Source organism: Pelmatolapia mariae, linkage group LG9, assembly GCF_036321145.2.
Source record: "Pelmatolapia mariae isolate MD_Pm_ZW linkage group LG9, Pm_UMD_F_2, whole genome shotgun sequence".
Lineage (NCBI taxonomy): Eukaryota > Metazoa > Chordata > Actinopteri > Cichliformes > Cichlidae > Pelmatolapia > Pelmatolapia mariae.
The window spans coordinates 12,695,234-12,714,128 of NC_086235.1; the positions used below are offsets into that span (position 1 = coordinate 12,695,234).

The window sequence follows — 18,895 nt, forward strand, 5'->3', positions numbered from 1 at the left end:
AAATGAGACCATCAATCTGAGGTAATATTAACATCGTCACACACCTCTACAGGATCACATCTGTACTGTACGTCGCTGCTGTTGCTGCCCCCTGCTTTTCTGCCACTGTGTGTGGTGCCTCCCCCAAGAGGACCAGGGTGGTACTGCGGCTCTGCAGCTGCAGCAGGGGGCTCGCCACAAAGGAAGTCCTCTTGGGATGAGCGAGAGCGAGACGTCTCTGTGGAAGACAGCCGAGTGGTCCGACCTCCTTCCAAGTAGGCGCTCATCTGATAGAGAAAAAGGAAGGGAGACAATGTGGCAGACATCAAATGATCGCCTTGTCTCATTCAACCATAATGACACACTTCAAAGAAAGGATTTCATCAGCATGCCTGCCTGATTGAGTAAGTGTGTGATATGGTAGGTGAGAGACAAGAAGACAAAGCAGAGGGGTGTTTGAGTGACTCTATTATTATCTTAAAACTTAGCAGCCTGTGCTTTGTAACTTCAATTACATGGAAAAGGTGCTGTTGGTGTTTCCTTTCTTTTACCCTATGATTAAAAAAAACATACCCCAGGACAGAGATGCATGATGTACAGCAACCCATTTCAACTTCAAATATAGCAACATTTATGTTTAATATAGCCTCAGCACTATCTGTACTTATTGCTTTATTGGCAATAATTCCAACTGTTACGGTGGACTAGGAAGCACGAGGCCTCAATTTTGCCTCTGAGTACAATATCTACTTTGTGAGAGATGCAATACAGTTTACAGTGTGTGTGTGTGTGTGTGTGTGTGTGTGTGTGTGTGTGTGTGTGTGTGTGTGTGTGTGTGTGTATGAGTGACTCACTGATGGAGGCCGTGGGTAGGTGTCATATGGAGGTGGGGGACTGTCCTGTTTGGGGCTGGAGGCAGCGTCATCCTCATGTTCACTTTCACTCCAGTAATCTACAGGAAACCCACACACATACTGTCAGATCCATCCATACACATACATCTAGTGTATTTGTAGTATCATACACATTTTACATATTAGCTTAGAGTGTTGTTTCTTAATGGGAACCAGTTACACTTTTCCTTATTTTCTGTCATTTATTAAACTGACTGATGCTCATATTAAACATGATTCGAGTGATGAATAATCAGTAATCAGTGTATGTAGATATTAGAAAAAGTTCAGCCCTGTTTGAGATTTCGTTTGAGTTTTTTTTCCTTCTCTTGGCTCTATATGATGACACTATAGTTATTTCTAACACGGCCACGTCAGGTACATTGCTCTGGCTCTGAGCAAATTAGTGCAATCAACCTGCTGTTCAAACCTTCTGTTTGCTAGTGGAAGCCTCTTAGTGATTCTGTTGGGTTTTTACTTTGCAAAATAATGTGGTTAAGATGACTATTGATGGGAACTGGAGCTATATGAATCAAATTCTTTTGAAACAAATCAAAAGGGAGGGCAGCCTCATGGTAGAAGAGCTAGGATAATCTGAAGAGCTACATAAAGTAAAGTAAATGGATAAATATAGTATTTATTATTTAGTATTTATTTGTGCTAAGTATTCCACCATTTTCTTTCCATTTATCCACCTGTCTATTGATTTACCTTCCATTCAGCCATCGGAATACCACGAGAGATAGAAAACATGCCCCAAGTATCAGGTTAACATCTTATCAGGCATTTTGTGCTACAGTTCCCAGATGGTCCCAGAGTTTTGAGTTGGAGGTTGAATTCTTTTTAGTTTTGTTTCCTGTTCTGGGTTTATTTTATTTTTACTCACTTTTCGTTTTCAAATATTGCCTAGTATTTTCAGTTATTCACTTTTGGTTGCATGTTGCTACTGATTGACTTTATAGACTTTGTTAATGTTTCCCTCTATCTTGACCTTGTGTGCTTTCTCTTGTGTTAAGCTTACTCTTGTTTCATGCGCTTTAGTTATGGTTGCAGTTCAGTTCTAGTTTTACTTTGGCAGCTTACTTGTCTCTTGTGTTACACTTTTAATTTGACTTCCTCTCCGTTATTGTCTAGATTAGTTTCAGCTGTATATAGTTATTCCCTATTCCCATTCCTATTCCCTGATTACCTTTTGTGTATATAAATAGCCCTGTCTCTCCTTTGTTCTTTTGTACTGTTTACTGTTCCTGATCTCCTGGGACTAAGTTTTAAATCTGGATTACAACTAATGCAATTTTGGTTTTTTATTGAAACTCTGAATGGGGATCTTGCATTTTGGTCCTCACTCCACAAGTAGCATGAGTGTTTTGCGTTGAGTATTTAATACACAAAAAACCTTTGATATAGCAACAATAATTCATTTGCTATGAGTCTGCAACCAACTGACATGTAAATCTAAAAAAAAAAAAAAAAAACAGAGAGAGGGAAAAAAAGGAAAGCTGTGATGTTTATTCATAGCTAAGTTTTTTAAACAGACACGAGGGCCAAAAAGCTCATTGGTTATTCTACCCATGAACAGTTTTCTTTTTTTTTTTTTTTTTTTAAATATTAAAACTGAACACACACACACACAAAATCTTTAATCTAAACTTTTCAAAAGTCTCAGAGTATTCTGCAGCCTCTGGCTAACCATGTTTGAAAAAACTTTTTGAATGCTTCAGATTTTATGTGGAACATAGTAAAGGATCAAAAACTGTTCATACTAAACAGTTAAAACCAAATTATTAACAACTAATATGTCTTAAAATATTCAGTAATAAAAACAAACATCCTTTTTAATCATTAAAACACTTTTTTCTTGGTATAAATGGTATGAATGAAGGCATTTTATTCCCTTGGCTTTTGTGACTTTGTTTTCTTCACTGACTTTCAGCGTTAACATTTTTAGACCATTTGTCCAACTAGCTTCACCTCATTACCATCCAAAACCTTGGGGGTATTGAGTTGATTATCTTTGCTTATGTCCAAAGTTATAGTTTAAATAGTTTTACCCGAATTATAATGTCATTTACCTGGTTTGCTTCCCTTATTAACATTTTGCTGAATTCAAACTAACCTTGTAAATTATTTTTTTCTTCCCAGGACCTTAAAAAACCTGGAGAACATGTACATTACTTCACATTTCGTCAGTGGAGTGAAGAATGTTGACCACTTTTAAGTGAATGGTTCCTCTGCGCTTGTTAGTTTTTGAGAACTGAAGGAGAATATATTACCAGAAATAGCTAATTGCATCACATTACCAAGCAGATGAAAAATAACTGTTTGGTTTCTGAGTGCCTGGGGGTGTAATGAAACAGTCATGTGTGGTACGGGGTCATTAGTTGCCCATTAACAAATTTTTCTCCCAGTAAGCCCCTAGGAGATTAATCTGGCTATTCTGGGAAAATAACAATAAGTTCAATAGGTATAGGAGTATTATTGTGTTGTTGGCTTAAGATGACATCCTACAGCAGCCATCATTTGAAGAACCCTTCACCATGTCGCTGAATGAGCCCTCACCCTGCTCCTGGCGTATCCTCTCTCGCTCTGCATAGCCTACAGCAGCCATGTTGAGGCGACTCAGCCACCTAACAGAAGGGGGAACTAATTAGATTATCTCATAATGTACGCAAACAAATAATTAAACATTAAAATAACAATCTCGCTTGGGGTCCCAAAGTCTCACAGTGCACCTAAATAATCACTTGGAAAAAAATGATTACCTCTTTTTATTTTAATTTTTTGCTTTTTTAAAAGTTTGAAACGATATCAAGCTGCACTGATCTACAGCATGATAACTACATCATATAAGTAAATAGGTACAGTGGAACCCCGACTTACGAATACCCCATTTAACGAAAAATTCAAGTTACGAAGGCACTTAACGGCAATATTTCTGCCCGTGTTACGGCAAAATGCCCGTGTAACGAAATCCGCTGGCTTTGACTGGCTGAGCCCAGAATGCCCAGAACGCCCACAATGCCTTCCGAATCATGTGACAACCCCCTTGGCTTTCGTACTTGCGCTTTGCTGTTCCACTTGAACGACGTATTGTTGTTGCAGTTAGCAATTAGACTATAGCCTATCGTTCACTCAAAAGGCGCGATGGATGCTTTGATTTACGAAAATTTTCGACTTACGAAAGACCCTCGGGAACAAATTAATTTCGTAAGTCGGGGTTCCACTGTATATCAAACATGGTTTAAATGTTATGTAAGTCATGGATGAACAAATATATACAAATTTTGTTTAAAAAGTCAGTAACAGACAAAAAAGGTATAATATATTATCCTTAGTATGTTGTGACCTATAAAAAATTGGCCTCTGTGAAAATGTCTTAAAATGTTTGATAATAAAAACAAATTCCCTTTTTAAACATTAAATAAAACACTTTTTTTTCCTTTTTACTTGAAGGGTCTTTTGTGGTGTTTTGCCACCCAGCTGGAAGTCTGTCCTACTCTATAACCTTCACCCTGCACACGCTCCTTTACCTGTTCATGTCATCCACTCCATCTGCTGCAAAGTAGAAACTCTTGACCTTGGGGTGGCAAGCTTTGAAAGCACTAGAGAGATAGAGGGTGTTATTTTTGCAGGCACACATTCATACATTCAAGAGCATGTGAACTGCACGTAACATATATGCAAGAGACCTGCGTTTGTTAAGCACTTACTACTTCTTGCGGCATTCACTGGCTCGATCGATCTTAAATTCTGGAAGACTGACAAAACCTTCGGCTTTTTCATCCTGAACAAAGAGCGAAGAGAAAGAAATTAAAAAAAAAAAAGACAGACAGCAAGCCAAAAAAAAAAAAAAAAAAAAAGGATGGCTAAAAAAACAGTTGATTTCATGTGTTCACTCTCTGTGTTTTTCCAAATGCACATTATTTTTTCTAAGTCTGACTGAACAGAAAGAGGTTGATGAATGTCCGATTAAATAAAGATAAGACTTTAAAACCTAGCAGCTCTCTGGTCAGCCACTGAGGGGGTTTGCACTGACAGTGTTAAGAAGCGAATTTCTACCAGCTTATTTTCAACTGATAATGTGCAATGGTTTTGCTACCCATTACTAAAACAAATACTGGGTTACTGGATACTGGATTCTGTTCATCCAGATGAACCTTTTGGTGCAGTTGGAAATTAATTTTGAACATATTTAGCCATAAACCAGAGAACTAAAAAGAAAAAAAGTGATGGTGGGATAAAAAAGAATGTTAAAAATAAATAAAGAAGTTACGCTAATGTTGATACAAATGAATCAAATTATATAAATAAGTTTGACTTTACAGTCATGTACGAAAAATGTAAGAGTTCTGTCAATTCCATGGTTTTATATATCGGGGCAAAAAAAAGAGAAATTACTCTTAAAGTTATTTAAATACAACCTCAGGCGTATACCACATTTTACTACATATACCACTATTTCATTATTTATTTAAGTCACAACACAGAAGCAGTGTGTGGAAAAACAAAGTACACCCCGTGATTCAGTAGCTCATAGAACTTTTGACAGCAACAACTTGAAATAATGATTTTATGTATGACTTTTTCTGTCTCTCCCATTGTTTCTCTGACCCACTCTTCTTTACAACATTGCTTCAGTTTCAGTTTAGTTGAAGAATGCATTGTATTTGTTTATACACTGCTCTCTCTCAACCCTCCACCACCTCCATCTTGACAGCTGTCATAAAGTGTTTGTGCTTGTTAAGACCGAGCTCAAAAGCCAAAACAGAAATATGGAGACTATATATATGGAGAATTTTAAAAATGTACTTTATTTTTATTATTATATAATTTTAAATTGCATAATAAGTTTAGTCTAAGTGTGGTCTATTAGCATTTCAACCCTCAAAGACTCGTGCAGTGCCACTGCAAAGAGAAAAGAAGTTGCAGAAGGGCCTAACACCTCACACATAACTTTAGTTGACATCTTCAAACATGGACGCCCCATATGAGGATCCCAAGTTGCTGCACTGAGCGTACAAAAGTAACATGTGACCAACACATAGAGGAGCACAACAGCCACAAATCAAAAGGATTACTCAGTAAGTAATCACTCAGACAATTACTACAACACAAACCAAAAGCATCAACCAACAATCCCAACCATGTGATCTGTTGTTGCCATCACACATACGGTCACATACCAAGCGGCCCTATGCCACAACAAGTTACTTTGATCTAGAAAATTCAGTAAAGCAAGCGTACTAGTGACCGACCCCAAATGAAGTGCAATATCTACACAATTTAAAGAAATGTTGTTGGCCGTCACCTGGCCAACAACACTCACAAGTGATCCAACAAAAGTAGCCAGCTTTTCCACAACACTAAAGGTCACAGCACAAAGCACTCACCTCATCATTTGGCATCCATAAACACTTATTTACTAGATGTAGATGTTTGAGGCAACTTTGAACGCAAACTCAAGAGCAGGCAGCAGATCAGAGATGCAGTCTACAAGAAAACTCTGAAGCGTACCCCCACCCAGGCTAATCACTAAACTTAATAAACTAAACCACCAAACAGGTACTACAGTGGACAGGCAGCACAGCCACCCAGCTGAAACACATTTGCTAAGGAGAATTTTCTCAATCACAGCTAACACCTTAACCATCGCTCACCCTCTAAAAAAAACCTCTGATGTTTTGTCTCCACAAACATATCTAAAGTGTCCAAAATATCCCGGACAAGCCCCCATTTATGTTACGACCTTTCTCAAAAGGAGCAACATAAATATGGAGTCTGACACCACAGTTTAAAAAATAATAGATTTTATTTTAAATGACATAACAAGTTTGCTAAAACAGGTGGTACCACAGAGACAAAACTGGTGCGCCCCTCCAAAGCTTGGCAGCTGTGCCAGGCTTTGAACCTCACCAGGTGTAGTCAATTAGCATTTCAACCCAGGTAAGACCTGAAGACTCGTGCACTGCCACTGCAAAGAGAGTAGGGGTTGTAGAGGGACATAACAGGTTTGATATGCTGTGTTTGTTTTTTACCAAACATAATGCTGTGCATTATGTGCAAATATCTCTACTTTGGTCTCATCTGTCCAAAAAAACATTGTCCCAGAAGTTATTTTTTCAAATATAACTTTGGAAATCTAAGCTGTGCTACCATGTTCTTTGCAGAGAGAAGAAGCATTGTCCCGGAAAACCTTCCACACAAATCATAGTCATTCAGTTCTTTTCTAATTGTACTGTCATGAACTTTAACAGTTAAGATGCTAACTGAGGCAAGGAGAGTTTGAAATGCTTTTTTTAAATGTTATTTTTTAATAAATTCTCTGAGCATTGCATGTACCTTGGAGTTAATTTGCATGAACAATTTGTGTTATTCATGCAAATTAACATGTTAGGGACCAAGTATATTATGTCTTGATACATACATCTTTAAATTAAAAGAATGTATAGTTGTTGTTTTTTTTTCACAAAACTATATGCAAACGTCTCCCACTGTCTTTATCACACACTAGCAGGAGGGCAGCTTCAAACAAAGCACTTCCACTTGTATGGTGTTGTAGTTCTAGGTCCCGACTGTGGTAATGCCTCCTCTGCTAAAGCATCACTTTTGTGTCAGTAAAAACCTCAACATGAGTTTTGAGACATACCTCTTCATTGATGTACCAGTACAGGCAGTTGTCTTTCAGAACAAACCAGTACTTCTTCCATTTTTGAGAAAAGTAACCCTTTGCATCTCTCTTTCTCCACAGCCAACCCTCGCAGTCTCCTCTGCCCAGTGCCTTGCAGGAAACACGCCTCCGACTCAGCGAGGCCAAACTTCGTCCTGGAACAACATGGAGGAAATGTGAAGGCAGCGGAATTCACGGACAGAAAATTATCTCAAAACTAGAAGAAAGCACAAACTCAAAGAAGGAAAATGTGTCATTCAAAGGGTAGCACTAATGCTGCTTGTAAGTTCTCACTTCAGTGTGAATAAAATCTTTCACAAAATGTCACATCCTAATGTAGCAATGATTCTTGGCAATGCCTCAGTCTCTGGACTCGACAGAATGCTGCTGCACTGCAGTAAGGTAAGAGGTGTTTAATAAAAACTGCCTTTTCCTTCTGGCATAAAAGCCCTGTAACATTTTTCTCAGCAGGCTCCTCATTAAAGATTACCGGGGAAACTTGGCTCTCAGTCGAGGGCCACGGAGAAACTTGCATAGTACTGGATGAAAAGTCTTTTAACATGGTTACAATGCTCCATTTACATCTGTGGCAGTGTAGGTCTAAAGGAAACAGGATTCTTACACAGTGCATGACGTGAAAAACTACACTTCAACCACGCATTGTGAAAAGGTTTTGAGTCTGGAGATAATTAATAAGCTTTAGAACACCCCCACCCCACCCGACACACACACACACAGACAGACACACACCTTACATCCTCAAAATGCACAAAAGTGCTCTCGAATAATGATTATTCTTCATTTTCTGTGCAGCAGCTCCAGGCTATAAACTGATACCATCACCAATTTAGCTTTAAAAGAGAACTACTCGTTATAGAAAACGAAGATTTTTTTTTTCTCTGATCCTCAACTAAAAGAGTTACTAATATTTCATTACACATTTGATAAGAGTACCACTTGGAGCAGTGGAACTGTGAATAAATCATTATTATCACACTCATTTTGAAACTTTGCTTTAATTGCGGTAAACAAACAAAGCCGTTGACCAAACGTGCAGATGGAGCTAAAGCTTTCGCACAATGGCAGATGGTGAAACAAGCAAAAGGCCTCTGGAAAAAAAACAAAAAACAATCCCTTTCAACATGTTAATTCTCGTTCGTGTGGTGGAAGAGAAAAAAAGGTTTGGTCAGATAGGGAAAAAAATATTGATGGCTGTGAGTAAAATTATCCCAAAAAAAGAAAAAATCCTAATAAAGAATCAACTGAGTCATTTATGTAAATAAAACTAGAAAGGTAAGAACTGATGTTACAGTAATCATCCTGCGATGATAAATGTTAACGATGATATAGAGAAATGCTGGATTCGTGAATGTGTGCACACTGACTGAAAGCGAATTCGCCTGCAGTCCGGTCTGCAGCACGCTCATCAAAACATGCAAAATGGGAACAACGTGTTAAAATGCAAATACAGAGCTGTCTGCACAGACTGCATGTGTATGAAACGATTACAAGGTGAGAAAACTACCTCATAGGCAAATTATTACAATTTTTTTACATCGATTTTTTTGACTGTTTATTTCAGCTGCTAAAACCATAAATCATGTTTTCTTTGGCTCAGCCCAAACTGTGAAATGCATGAAAAGCAATGAGTCTTTTCAATTATGCATTACCGTTAATGAATGATCACAAAAATGTGGAGAAATTGACTTTAATCTTGAGTATTACTGGAGCAATTTATCAGTTTATATAATAATGAATTTTTAAAGCCTGCCATTCATTAAAATCATTGATTATAGGAAAGCTTAGAGAACAGCTACAGTTCCCAACTTCTTAATTGTGGCCACTTGTTTATTTTAGCCTAACTGAGTAACACAAAAGAAACTGAAACAATGAGCAGTTTTTAAAACTGACGATATATTTCAGACTAAGTTACCACAAATATAAACATTCATTACATATTCACCATGTCTGTGTATTTACCACAGTGATGAAAAATGAAGGGGAACTCTTCATTTGGTTATAAGATCTACTTTCTTGTAGCTTCTTTGAGAGGATATGGACAGTGCAGCTTGGTGCTAAAGATGAAGAAGGGGCAAAAGTTCTTTCCATTTAGTTGTCGATGAAAGGTAAAAGGTGTTTTCCTGATCAGATGAACATACAAACTGACTGTCTGTGAGCCATTTAAGGACAATGCAGCACTAGAACTTCAGTGGGTTAAATTTTGAACTTTCATAATTTTCATAAGAAGAAAAACAGCCTAGACAAAGGGGTTGGTTTGATCTATTGGCGATGTTTCTATAATAATGTTATATAGGTATGTACCTAAACTACTTGGGATACCAACCTTTACTACTGACAGCAGTTTTTTTAGCTGTTGTTTTAAAGTAAAACTAGAGCTTGTTGATTCATATTGTACACTCTAGATAAAAGATGCCTGCAAAAAGTTAAATGAACCTCTAATGGCCAGCTGGTTGTCTGTGTTTCCCCTTGATTTAAATCAATGTGTTTCACATTGAGCTTTCAAGCAGATCATTCAGAAATTAGAGAGCTGTAAATGAAAGTTTTCCAAAAGTTCCTAAGGTCACAGAACAATTAAAACAAAGAGAGGAAATCACCCAAAATTATCCACTTAAACTCATCATTCCAAAAAAAAATTCTAGTCGGTCAGAGATTAGAAAGCATGCAGTTCCGCTTTTGTTTCCAGTTTCTAGTTGTGTAAGTGATACTGTACTACACAGCTTTATGTCTTCTGATATGACAACTTTTCCACATTTTTCTCCAGATACATTGGATCCACTTAATACGCAAGAAGAGTTTGTTACAAACAATGACTGAAACTACATGTCTTGTCTTTTCTATATAATTGTCTTCCACAAGGGATTTACTTGCCTTCAAAAATTGCTTTGGGAAGCATGAAAAATTGGAAATGTTAGATGTTCTCCTGCTAGCGAGTAAACCCTTCAGTCAGACCTCCAGTCCTGAGCATGATCATGGAGGAACCTGCCAATCTGCCAATCTCTAAGCTGAAATATATGGGCAAGGGCAGCAGATGTGCATGAGCTGGTAATTATGGATCGTGTTTACACACGTAAATATGAAATTAACTTAAAAAATCATCCATATGCTGACCTCTAACACCAGAAAATTAAGAATCTACCACAAATCCTCTTCTTATTGGGAGCAGATGCACCAGTGATTTTGCCCCCCTCCTCCTCAGCTATGTGACTGCCTTCATTTTCATTATGACATTTTTATTTCAGTTACATGAGAGTTATAGTTTCATATTTTTGAATTTTATTTGGAGTTTTTGTTTTCCAGAGTGGGGTTTTTCTCATTTCAGTGTTAGGTTTAAAGTGTTTAATTAAATTGAATTAGACATAAAAACTTTTCAGGGGTTCAGAACAGCTGTTACAATACAAGCACACCTTTTTTGATGACAGTTGACTCACAGTCATGTAGTCTCAGTAAACATCTGTTCCAAAGCTTAGTTTATATAAAAAATGCCCTTCGCCTTTTAGATTTTTTAGTTTGGTCAAATTTGTCATCACAACCTGAGTTTTTCCGAGTTAGTTTTGTGAGTGCACAGTATCATTTCAGTTCAGATCAGTATCAAATAAAGTGTTACTATGACTGCTGGCTTTGTGAAGCAGCAGCTGCTCTCACATTCTTCCTGCTTCCATTAGTGGATGAGTGAAAAACCACAACTGGCAGCATCTGTTCACACCTAACAGGTGGCTTTCCTGCTTACCTTTATTCTTCTTCCTGTTCTTTGACTGCAGAGAGGAGGAGGAGGAGGAGGACTGTTGGTATGTCTGAGAGAGGTTGGAAAGAAGAGGAAGAAGAGAGGGAGGGAGAGGCAGGCTGTCAGGATGAATCAGTGCCCTTTGTTTGCTGCAATGAATTCTGGGATATAAAAGATGACAGATCTTAGGGAGAGCAGGAGCGATGAGACGAGGAAAGGGGAGCTGAATCGTTCTCCCCGTTCTCTCATTATCTCTTCCTCACACACACACACACACACACACACACACACACACACATATGAGGAGATGGAAAAGTGAACCTCACGGAGGACATTAGCAACTTTCACACCTCTAAACATAGAACAGAAGGACAGGAGGGAGGTTCGGGTGACACAATAGGACGTCCAGGTGATGGAGGAAGTTTGTGTGTGTGTGTGTGTGTGTGTGTGTGTGTGTGTGTGTGTGTGTGTGTGAAGAAGCTCAGGGGAGCTGTGAGATTAAGCAGAAACTTCAGTAAGCAAAACATGAAGGACAAACATCCAAAACAAGGGTATGTGAAGTCTGACAGTAAACCCTGACATGCCCACTTACTTGGTGTGTTTAAAATTTAGAGTGAATTATCTAGTTTGTGCTTTTAAAAGAGGACAGATGTAAATCTATCAGGGGATTACTGCGATATATGAAGAAGTGATAATTCAAGTTCTTAGTGGCTAACAGTTACATCTTAAAGAAGAACTGTTCATGATTCCATGTTTGTCTAAAGCAGAAGGAATAGAAAAAGATTGATTTTTTTTATAAAACAGTGGCAATGGCAGTCTATGCTAATGTTTAGTCAACATCATAGACAGTGCCAAAGGCCGACGTAGCTTCTGTGACTGAAAAGCGAAACATAAAAAGTGAAGCCGACGGGGAAATGCCTTAAGCCTGCTTTGTTTTTAATGAAAACTGGGGGAACTACATGTGATTGTAAAAAGACTTCCAGTCTCACAGGAGTCTATGGGAAAATGTACCACCGACTGGACCTCAAGTTCCACGTGACTCATTTCAGGAAATACTGAATAAAACATTAGGTCCATTTTTAAAATTTTGGCCATTCTAAGGTTTGCATTATACATTGCGGACACAGACGTGCACATCTGGAGACCTGACGGCCGAGCAGTCTTTCCTGTTATACTTCTTTGAAGTCCCCCACCTGGGTCGCATGCGTGGTTAGTGTAATGTAATGTAATGTAAACTCTCTGTGGAAAAGTTCTTGCAGTCCACATGGAACCTCACGCTCAGTGTCTGATCACAAAATGAAAGTCACACGGAAAAAAGATCTATGAATGCGTAAAGTATAATCCCATCTTAAATGTCAGAAAGGAGAATAATCTGGGGCTAACAGCTTGTTATTGACAGCTCATTAGCCAATGAGCATGCAGTTGGATTAACAGTCAAGTTCACACCTTTCTCATTGCAGAAAGGCTTCAGCAAAAACGCTCATCTCGACACCTCATAACAGAACTGCACCAGTGGATGATGTCATAATAGATATGTCCATCATTTATAATGTGTAGGGTCAGTGCCTAGCTGACTAATAATTTGATAAGAGTAATGTGGGCCTTGAAATGACCTGAAAGAGTAAGCCAAACTAAATATAACATCTTGTGTTCAGATCTGACTGAGTAATGACTCTGTGGAGAACTGAGTGTATTTGATGCCTCACGCAGCATCCTTGATCCAGAACAACAAACTCTGACCAGCACATTTCTCATGTGACCTCTCTCTACCGGTCAGATGGGGCAACAGACCAGCTCTGATGTCACGATATTACACATGTCAGAGCCTGGAGCTCAGCCACTCACAGCCCAACACTCAGCAGGACAGATTACATGGGCCCGCCCACTCCCACTGACACGCCATCTGCCATCGCAGCGCCCATGCACACTGTAAACACATACTCGAGCACGGGCATGCAAACACTTTTAATTTTCAAAGAGATGCTGACAAGATGTATAAGGTCACCGCCGGCCAAAATGACTGCCTGGACCGGCAGGCTGAGACGGACAGGCAGGGCAGGCGGATGTCATGGAAGTGACAGGGGGTAATAACGAGTCAGCATTCGCTCACATCACACTTCACTGCGGCACTTTTTCATCATGGCTAAAAGCTATTTGCTTTCTATCAAATCTCTGAGTCCTGACTGTTAGATTAGTATCAAAACAGATCAGAGAAAGTCAGAGGAATTTCCTGATTGTCCAGAGTAGTTCAGATCCACAATGTGAAGCTATATTTTGCACCTGGAGTTTAAATCAACAGCTTATTTAAACACAACAGTACTCTTCTTATGTCAATTTCAGTGAGATGTTTCACTTCAAAAGCTTGTTGGGGCACTTTTTCCCTCTACACTTCCTGGACATCATCTCTGTCAATGACATATTCTGTTTGTTATCCTTTATTTTAAAGACTTTATCTTACATGGTTACTTTGGATGTTTGTCTGTTTTGCCAAAAGTTGAATGAGTAGATCAATGCCACTTTTATATCTGTATAGTTAATAAGTTATTATAACTAACTACCACCATGATTGTGACTGGTAATAAGGCTTCTGAAAAAAATTAAATAAATAAATACCATGACTTGATAGCGTGGCAAGAGTATAACTGTATATCAAAGATGGACATAGCTTCAACAACTGCCTGAATTGTGTTCTCATGGCCAACAGAGAGTCCACCTCATTGGGTCTCATTGTCTAGAGGTCCCTGTAGCTCTCTTGATTTATGACCTCAGTAATCACCTTCCTAATGAGTATAGGTCTAGGTATATGGCCTCAAACACTAGCTTGAAGTCTTAATTAATATAACATAGTACAATGGTACACTGTGATCCTATTAGAGTAAATTATATGCAAAAGCAGGGCATGATTTGGTGTGTGGCTAACATGACTTGTTTCTCAGTCAGATCCACCTCAAGAAACCACAATGAAGCATTCAAACAAGTCCAAGCCAACAGGTAAGATTAATGTGGCTAGGCAGCACCTTAGATATTGAGGTTTTGCAGTCATATGACCACTAACCATGTGACAGTAACTTTGTTTTGATCATCTGTCCACCACCAGTTGCGAGCAAAAAATGTGTATTACCTGACAGGCTGGTGAGCCATTGCTGTAGTTTGATGGTAATCACTAGCAATCGACTACAAAAGCCCCAGTCACACAGGCTTACAGACCAGTCAAAAGACCCCCTGGCAACCACTGGTTGCTAGGGAAAAATATGTAATATGTTGTACAAAGCAAGTTTCTGATGCAACAAAATCTTTGTGACTGATTACACCAAGCGGCACAAGCAGCTTCCAGCAGCTATTTGCCAACCAGTCGGGGAATGAATATTTTTCAAGGTTGTATCACATCTAATGTCGGGGACAACTCTTGAGCAATGTGAGCATGACATGATGAACCTCTTTATAGTATATGTTTAATAATTAGCCTAACCACCATAACAGTAGTTTGTCAGTGAGTAATGATCACACTTAAGATCAGAAAGGAAATAAAACTGTTTTTTTTTTAAATATATTTATCATGGTGAGTTCACAATTTATCATGATGCATGCTCTTTTCACCAATAACTAAAAAACAAACATGTGATACAGTATGTTTTATGTTCAATGTGTATACAAATTCAAAAGTAAGAAAATGTATAGTTATAAAAGTTAGGTATAAAAGTTGTGAGTAGATGTTTTTGCTTTCATACCAAGCTAGTCTAGCCATTCGTGGTCTTCAATACAAGAGTGGCATTGATTTCCCCATCTGGCACACAAAACATACTTCTTTGAATTTCCAGAGTGATTTATAGAGGACATAAAACATGAGACAGTGAAAGTGGACAGTATATCCTTGGTTTCTTAGCATAAACATAATTGTTAAAGCCAGGGGAAGTTTTTTGAAGCCAAAAGTGATCGCCTCAAACTGCTTTTCAGTTTTAGTGGTCTTATTTTCCTCTGAGTTGTCAATTCTGTCAATCGTTAGCTAACATAAACTAATGTAAGTCTATTAGCCACAACCAACCAACCGACCAACCAAATGACATCACATTCCGTGCTAAACTGGTTTTTCAAACTTGAACTTTAAGCACTTATTTCTTAAATCCAGCTTCACAAACAGAGTTACATCAATGTCAGTTGTTGCTATTATGTTTCATGTCTTCTTTAAAGTTGTCATTGTGGATTGAAACAACCCACAAATAAAAGTTCCGTATTTAAGAGTCCGCAGTGATAAAGAGAATGAAAGAGCAACAAAAAAAAAAAAAAGAAAGACAAAAACATGTAAAAGAAATAAACGAACAAAAAGAGAAAGGAAGAAGCAAATACATTTTTAAAAAGTCCATCCCTTACATGATAAATGGAGGCTGGGTCCCTGGGAGGTGACTCTCTCTGATTTGTCTGAAGGACATAATGGGAGGGGCTTTGACTGTGGTGGCTCCGCCTCTTTGCACGTTTGGCCGTATCATTGGACCGTTTGCCCGGACGAGCTGTGTGGGAGGAGTAGTCTTCACCGCTGGTCCGTTCGTCCCCGCCGGACAGTCCAACATAACGCATAAGCGAGGCTTCTGTGAGACACAGTTACACCAGCCAATCAAAGCTCCGCCCACATTTGACTGATTTTGATCTCCTGCTCATACTTTTTCTAGTCTGTCTTCATCAATACTTCCTATGATGTCATGAAGGTTTCTGGGTTAATTAGAGACTAAATTTAAAAATATATAAATAAAAGGCTGCAGAAAAAAAATGTCCTGTTATTCAAATTCTTCAAAATTAGGGCAGTAGACTTCAAGAGCTGTCAATAGAAAGATTTTAAAAAAGGAAAACTTTTTAAAGCTTTTGACTTCTATTTACAGAATCCATACTTACTTCATCAGCTATTTTGAAAATATCCAAGGAGTGCAAAAATTCCAGACGTAATCTTTTTTTTTTTTTTTTGCTCCGTAGTCTCGTCATCCCTTGAGGTTAATTAGTTTTGTTTAACCCAGACTGCAGTGAAAAATTCTGCATTGTGTTTTATCACCTGATAAACAGACTACTTAATTTGTGAAATAAAGAAAACCATGCAGCAAATCAGCTCTGGGGATTTGGTCATTTATAACCAGGACTAACAGATTAAGGTCAAGAAAAGATCACGGTCACTGTTGAATAAAACCATCCTATTAGCTGCAATGCAGTTATGTAAAATCCAACAAGAAGACCAAAGTCAGCACATATGGGAAGGACAAACTGTCAGAAAATCCCTTCAGGCAGCGTCAGTTGATAAAGATGTATAAATAATAAACATGCACAAATTTACTTTGGTGAAGGTGTGATGAGGAGTTTTTGTTTTCATGTGAGGATTCAGAGACACACATCCTGCAGCCATTTTCACACGCTGCCACTAAGCGGTGTGCCCACAAAGGAAGTGAGGAAGAGAAGTGTTAGCCAGCATTGAAAGGGGTACACCAATTTGTCACACAAAGACTCCACGGTTGTTACATTTCAAGTCAAATGACTGTGCATTCAAAAATCTGCACAAATAACACAGACTTCACTTATATTTGTGCCATTTTTCACAATACAAACTGCAGTTTCCAGTTTCCTTCAGTTTGGGAGCATCATTTTTTATTTCCTTTGTTAAATATTGCACTGCTCTCCCACATAATTCATAAGGTCTGTGCACGCATGTGGATTTCCTCTGTTCTTGCTCCAAACTGCACCTCTGCACTCAGAGGTTCTGTTGCTTGGACTCATTTCCTGTGTGATATCCATCCTCTCTGCTCCCAGGATTCTTCAGTTTGCTTGTGAAACTTCAGCTTTCTGATATTTGTGCAACAGGTTATGACCCAAGTGGGCACAAGTCCCCGGGCAGTGATAAGCACTCAATCACTGGTTTGATTCCCTAGCTGAACTGCACGTCATTTCATGTAGCACTGGTGTTGGAGCAGTGGATACATTGGATTAAAGGGAGAGTACTTGTCCATGAGTGACGCTTCAAGTACAGCGAAAGTACTCACTTGATGATTCTGCACCTCAAAAAAATACATTTTTAAGGATGGGGAGCTAATCTCTGTTGTTAAGAGAGATTAGTCTATTCAGCTCTGCTCTAAGGTGAGGTGTAGCCAGTTTCACTGGTTATAATAGAAGCATAGTTTTGCAACATCTGCTCCACAACCAGTTTCCATGATTATTATTATTATTATTATTATTATTATTATTATTATTATTATGTGTTAACCGTTAGCACAGGGTAGTTTTTTTTTTTTTTTTTTAAATCCCTAATTATCAGACAAATATGTTAATCACAATAACCCTGGTAACACTGTTTCTAGGAAGTGAAAATGACCATATAAACAATGCATTTATTAATATATTTTGAGATTTGCTATGGAGACATGGCACTCAAAGAATCCAGAGTAGAAATATATGAGCAAAAATAGAAAGAATCCTGCCCCTGCTCCCACAGAACCAATCAACATGAAACATTTTTGGGGGATGTTTCAGTTCAAGTTTTTAGAGTTAGTATGGAGTTTAGTCCTTTTTATGTTTTTAAGTTTAGTTGTACTTCTGGTTCATGTTTTCTTGTCTCAGTGTCATCCCCGGTGTTTCCTCTGAGAGTCCGTCATGTCCTCTGTGTATGTTCCTCAGTCATGTCCATGTCTCCCTCCGTGTCTTGTCTCCCTTTTCTGTTCCCATGTTCCCCGCCTTGTTTTTTATTCCTTGTCTCCCTTGTCAGTCATGTGCATCCATGTGTGTTCTCCACAGTCCGTCATGGCTCTGTGTCCCTCACTCATTCGTCCTCTGCATCTCCTCAGTCTGTCTGGTTCTCATGTCTGTCCCCCCCCAGTCTCAGTGTCAAACCTGTGAGTCCTAGTCTGTGTTTTAGTGTGTTTCCTATTTTATTTTTACAGTTTCTCGTCCTGTGTCCAGTGTGTTCAGTTTCTCTTCCCCTGTCTCGTTATGTCTATTTGTCCCAGCTGTGTTCCCCATGTGTTTCCTTTCTCCCCAATCACCCTCGTGTGTTTATATTGTATGAGTTTCCTTTCGCTCCTCGTCAGGTCGTCTGTCCGTTGTTCATCACGTTCCAGATTTTTCCCATATCCAGGTTCCATGTTCTGTGTTCCATTTATTTTAATCTTATCTTCTCAGTTTAGTGTCCATTGTTTAGCTTCATCTTACTTCCCTTCTGCATATCGTAATTTTTTTCCCCTTCAGCCTAAATAAAAGGCTTGTATTCTGTTAAATCCATTCTCCTCTTGGTTTGTCTGCATTTGGGTCTACACCGTGCACTGGCCACCAGCGGTAACAGGTCGAGGACTTTTTTGTTGTTGTTTGGAATGATTCCTCTTTTATCGTTTCAAGATTGAACATTTTGCATTTTTGCAAATACATGTCCAGATGTAATAAGAAAACATGGTAAGAAGTATGTTGAAGTTACAAGAAAATATCACAGGTCAATTTGGATCGAGGGATTCAGCTCCTGCATGGTGAGGATGCTAACGTTTAGTCTTGGCTAGTTTTGTAGTCTGAGGTTTATTTTGCTTCTAAGAGAATTACGGAGAAAAATTATTAGAGAGACTGATCATGCATTAGTATTCAGCTCTTTGAACACAAAAG

General features: G+C 38.6%; 1 protein-coding gene across 4 annotated transcripts in view; it reads right to left on the minus strand.

Moving 5' to 3' along the window:
* Positions 1-18,895, minus strand: part of cnksr2a (connector enhancer of kinase suppressor of Ras 2a) — a 105,652-nt gene that overhangs the window by 33,035 nt on the left and 53,722 nt on the right. For all 4 annotated transcript variants that reach the window (XM_063483773.1, XM_063483772.1, XM_063483770.1 and 1 more), the window contains exons 13-20: positions 15,650-15,864; positions 11,288-11,351; positions 7,519-7,694; positions 4,583-4,656; positions 4,403-4,474; positions 3,432-3,499; positions 834-931; positions 45-266 (exon numbers count right to left, since the gene is read on the minus strand). In XM_063483773.1, coding sequence (XP_063339843.1) covers positions 45-266; positions 834-931; positions 3,432-3,499; positions 4,403-4,474; positions 4,583-4,656; positions 7,519-7,694; positions 11,288-11,351; positions 15,650-15,864 — 989 coding nt within the window. The remainder of the gene's footprint in view (positions 1-44; positions 267-833; positions 932-3,431; positions 3,500-4,402; positions 4,475-4,582; positions 4,657-7,518; positions 7,695-11,287; positions 11,352-15,649; positions 15,865-18,895) is intronic.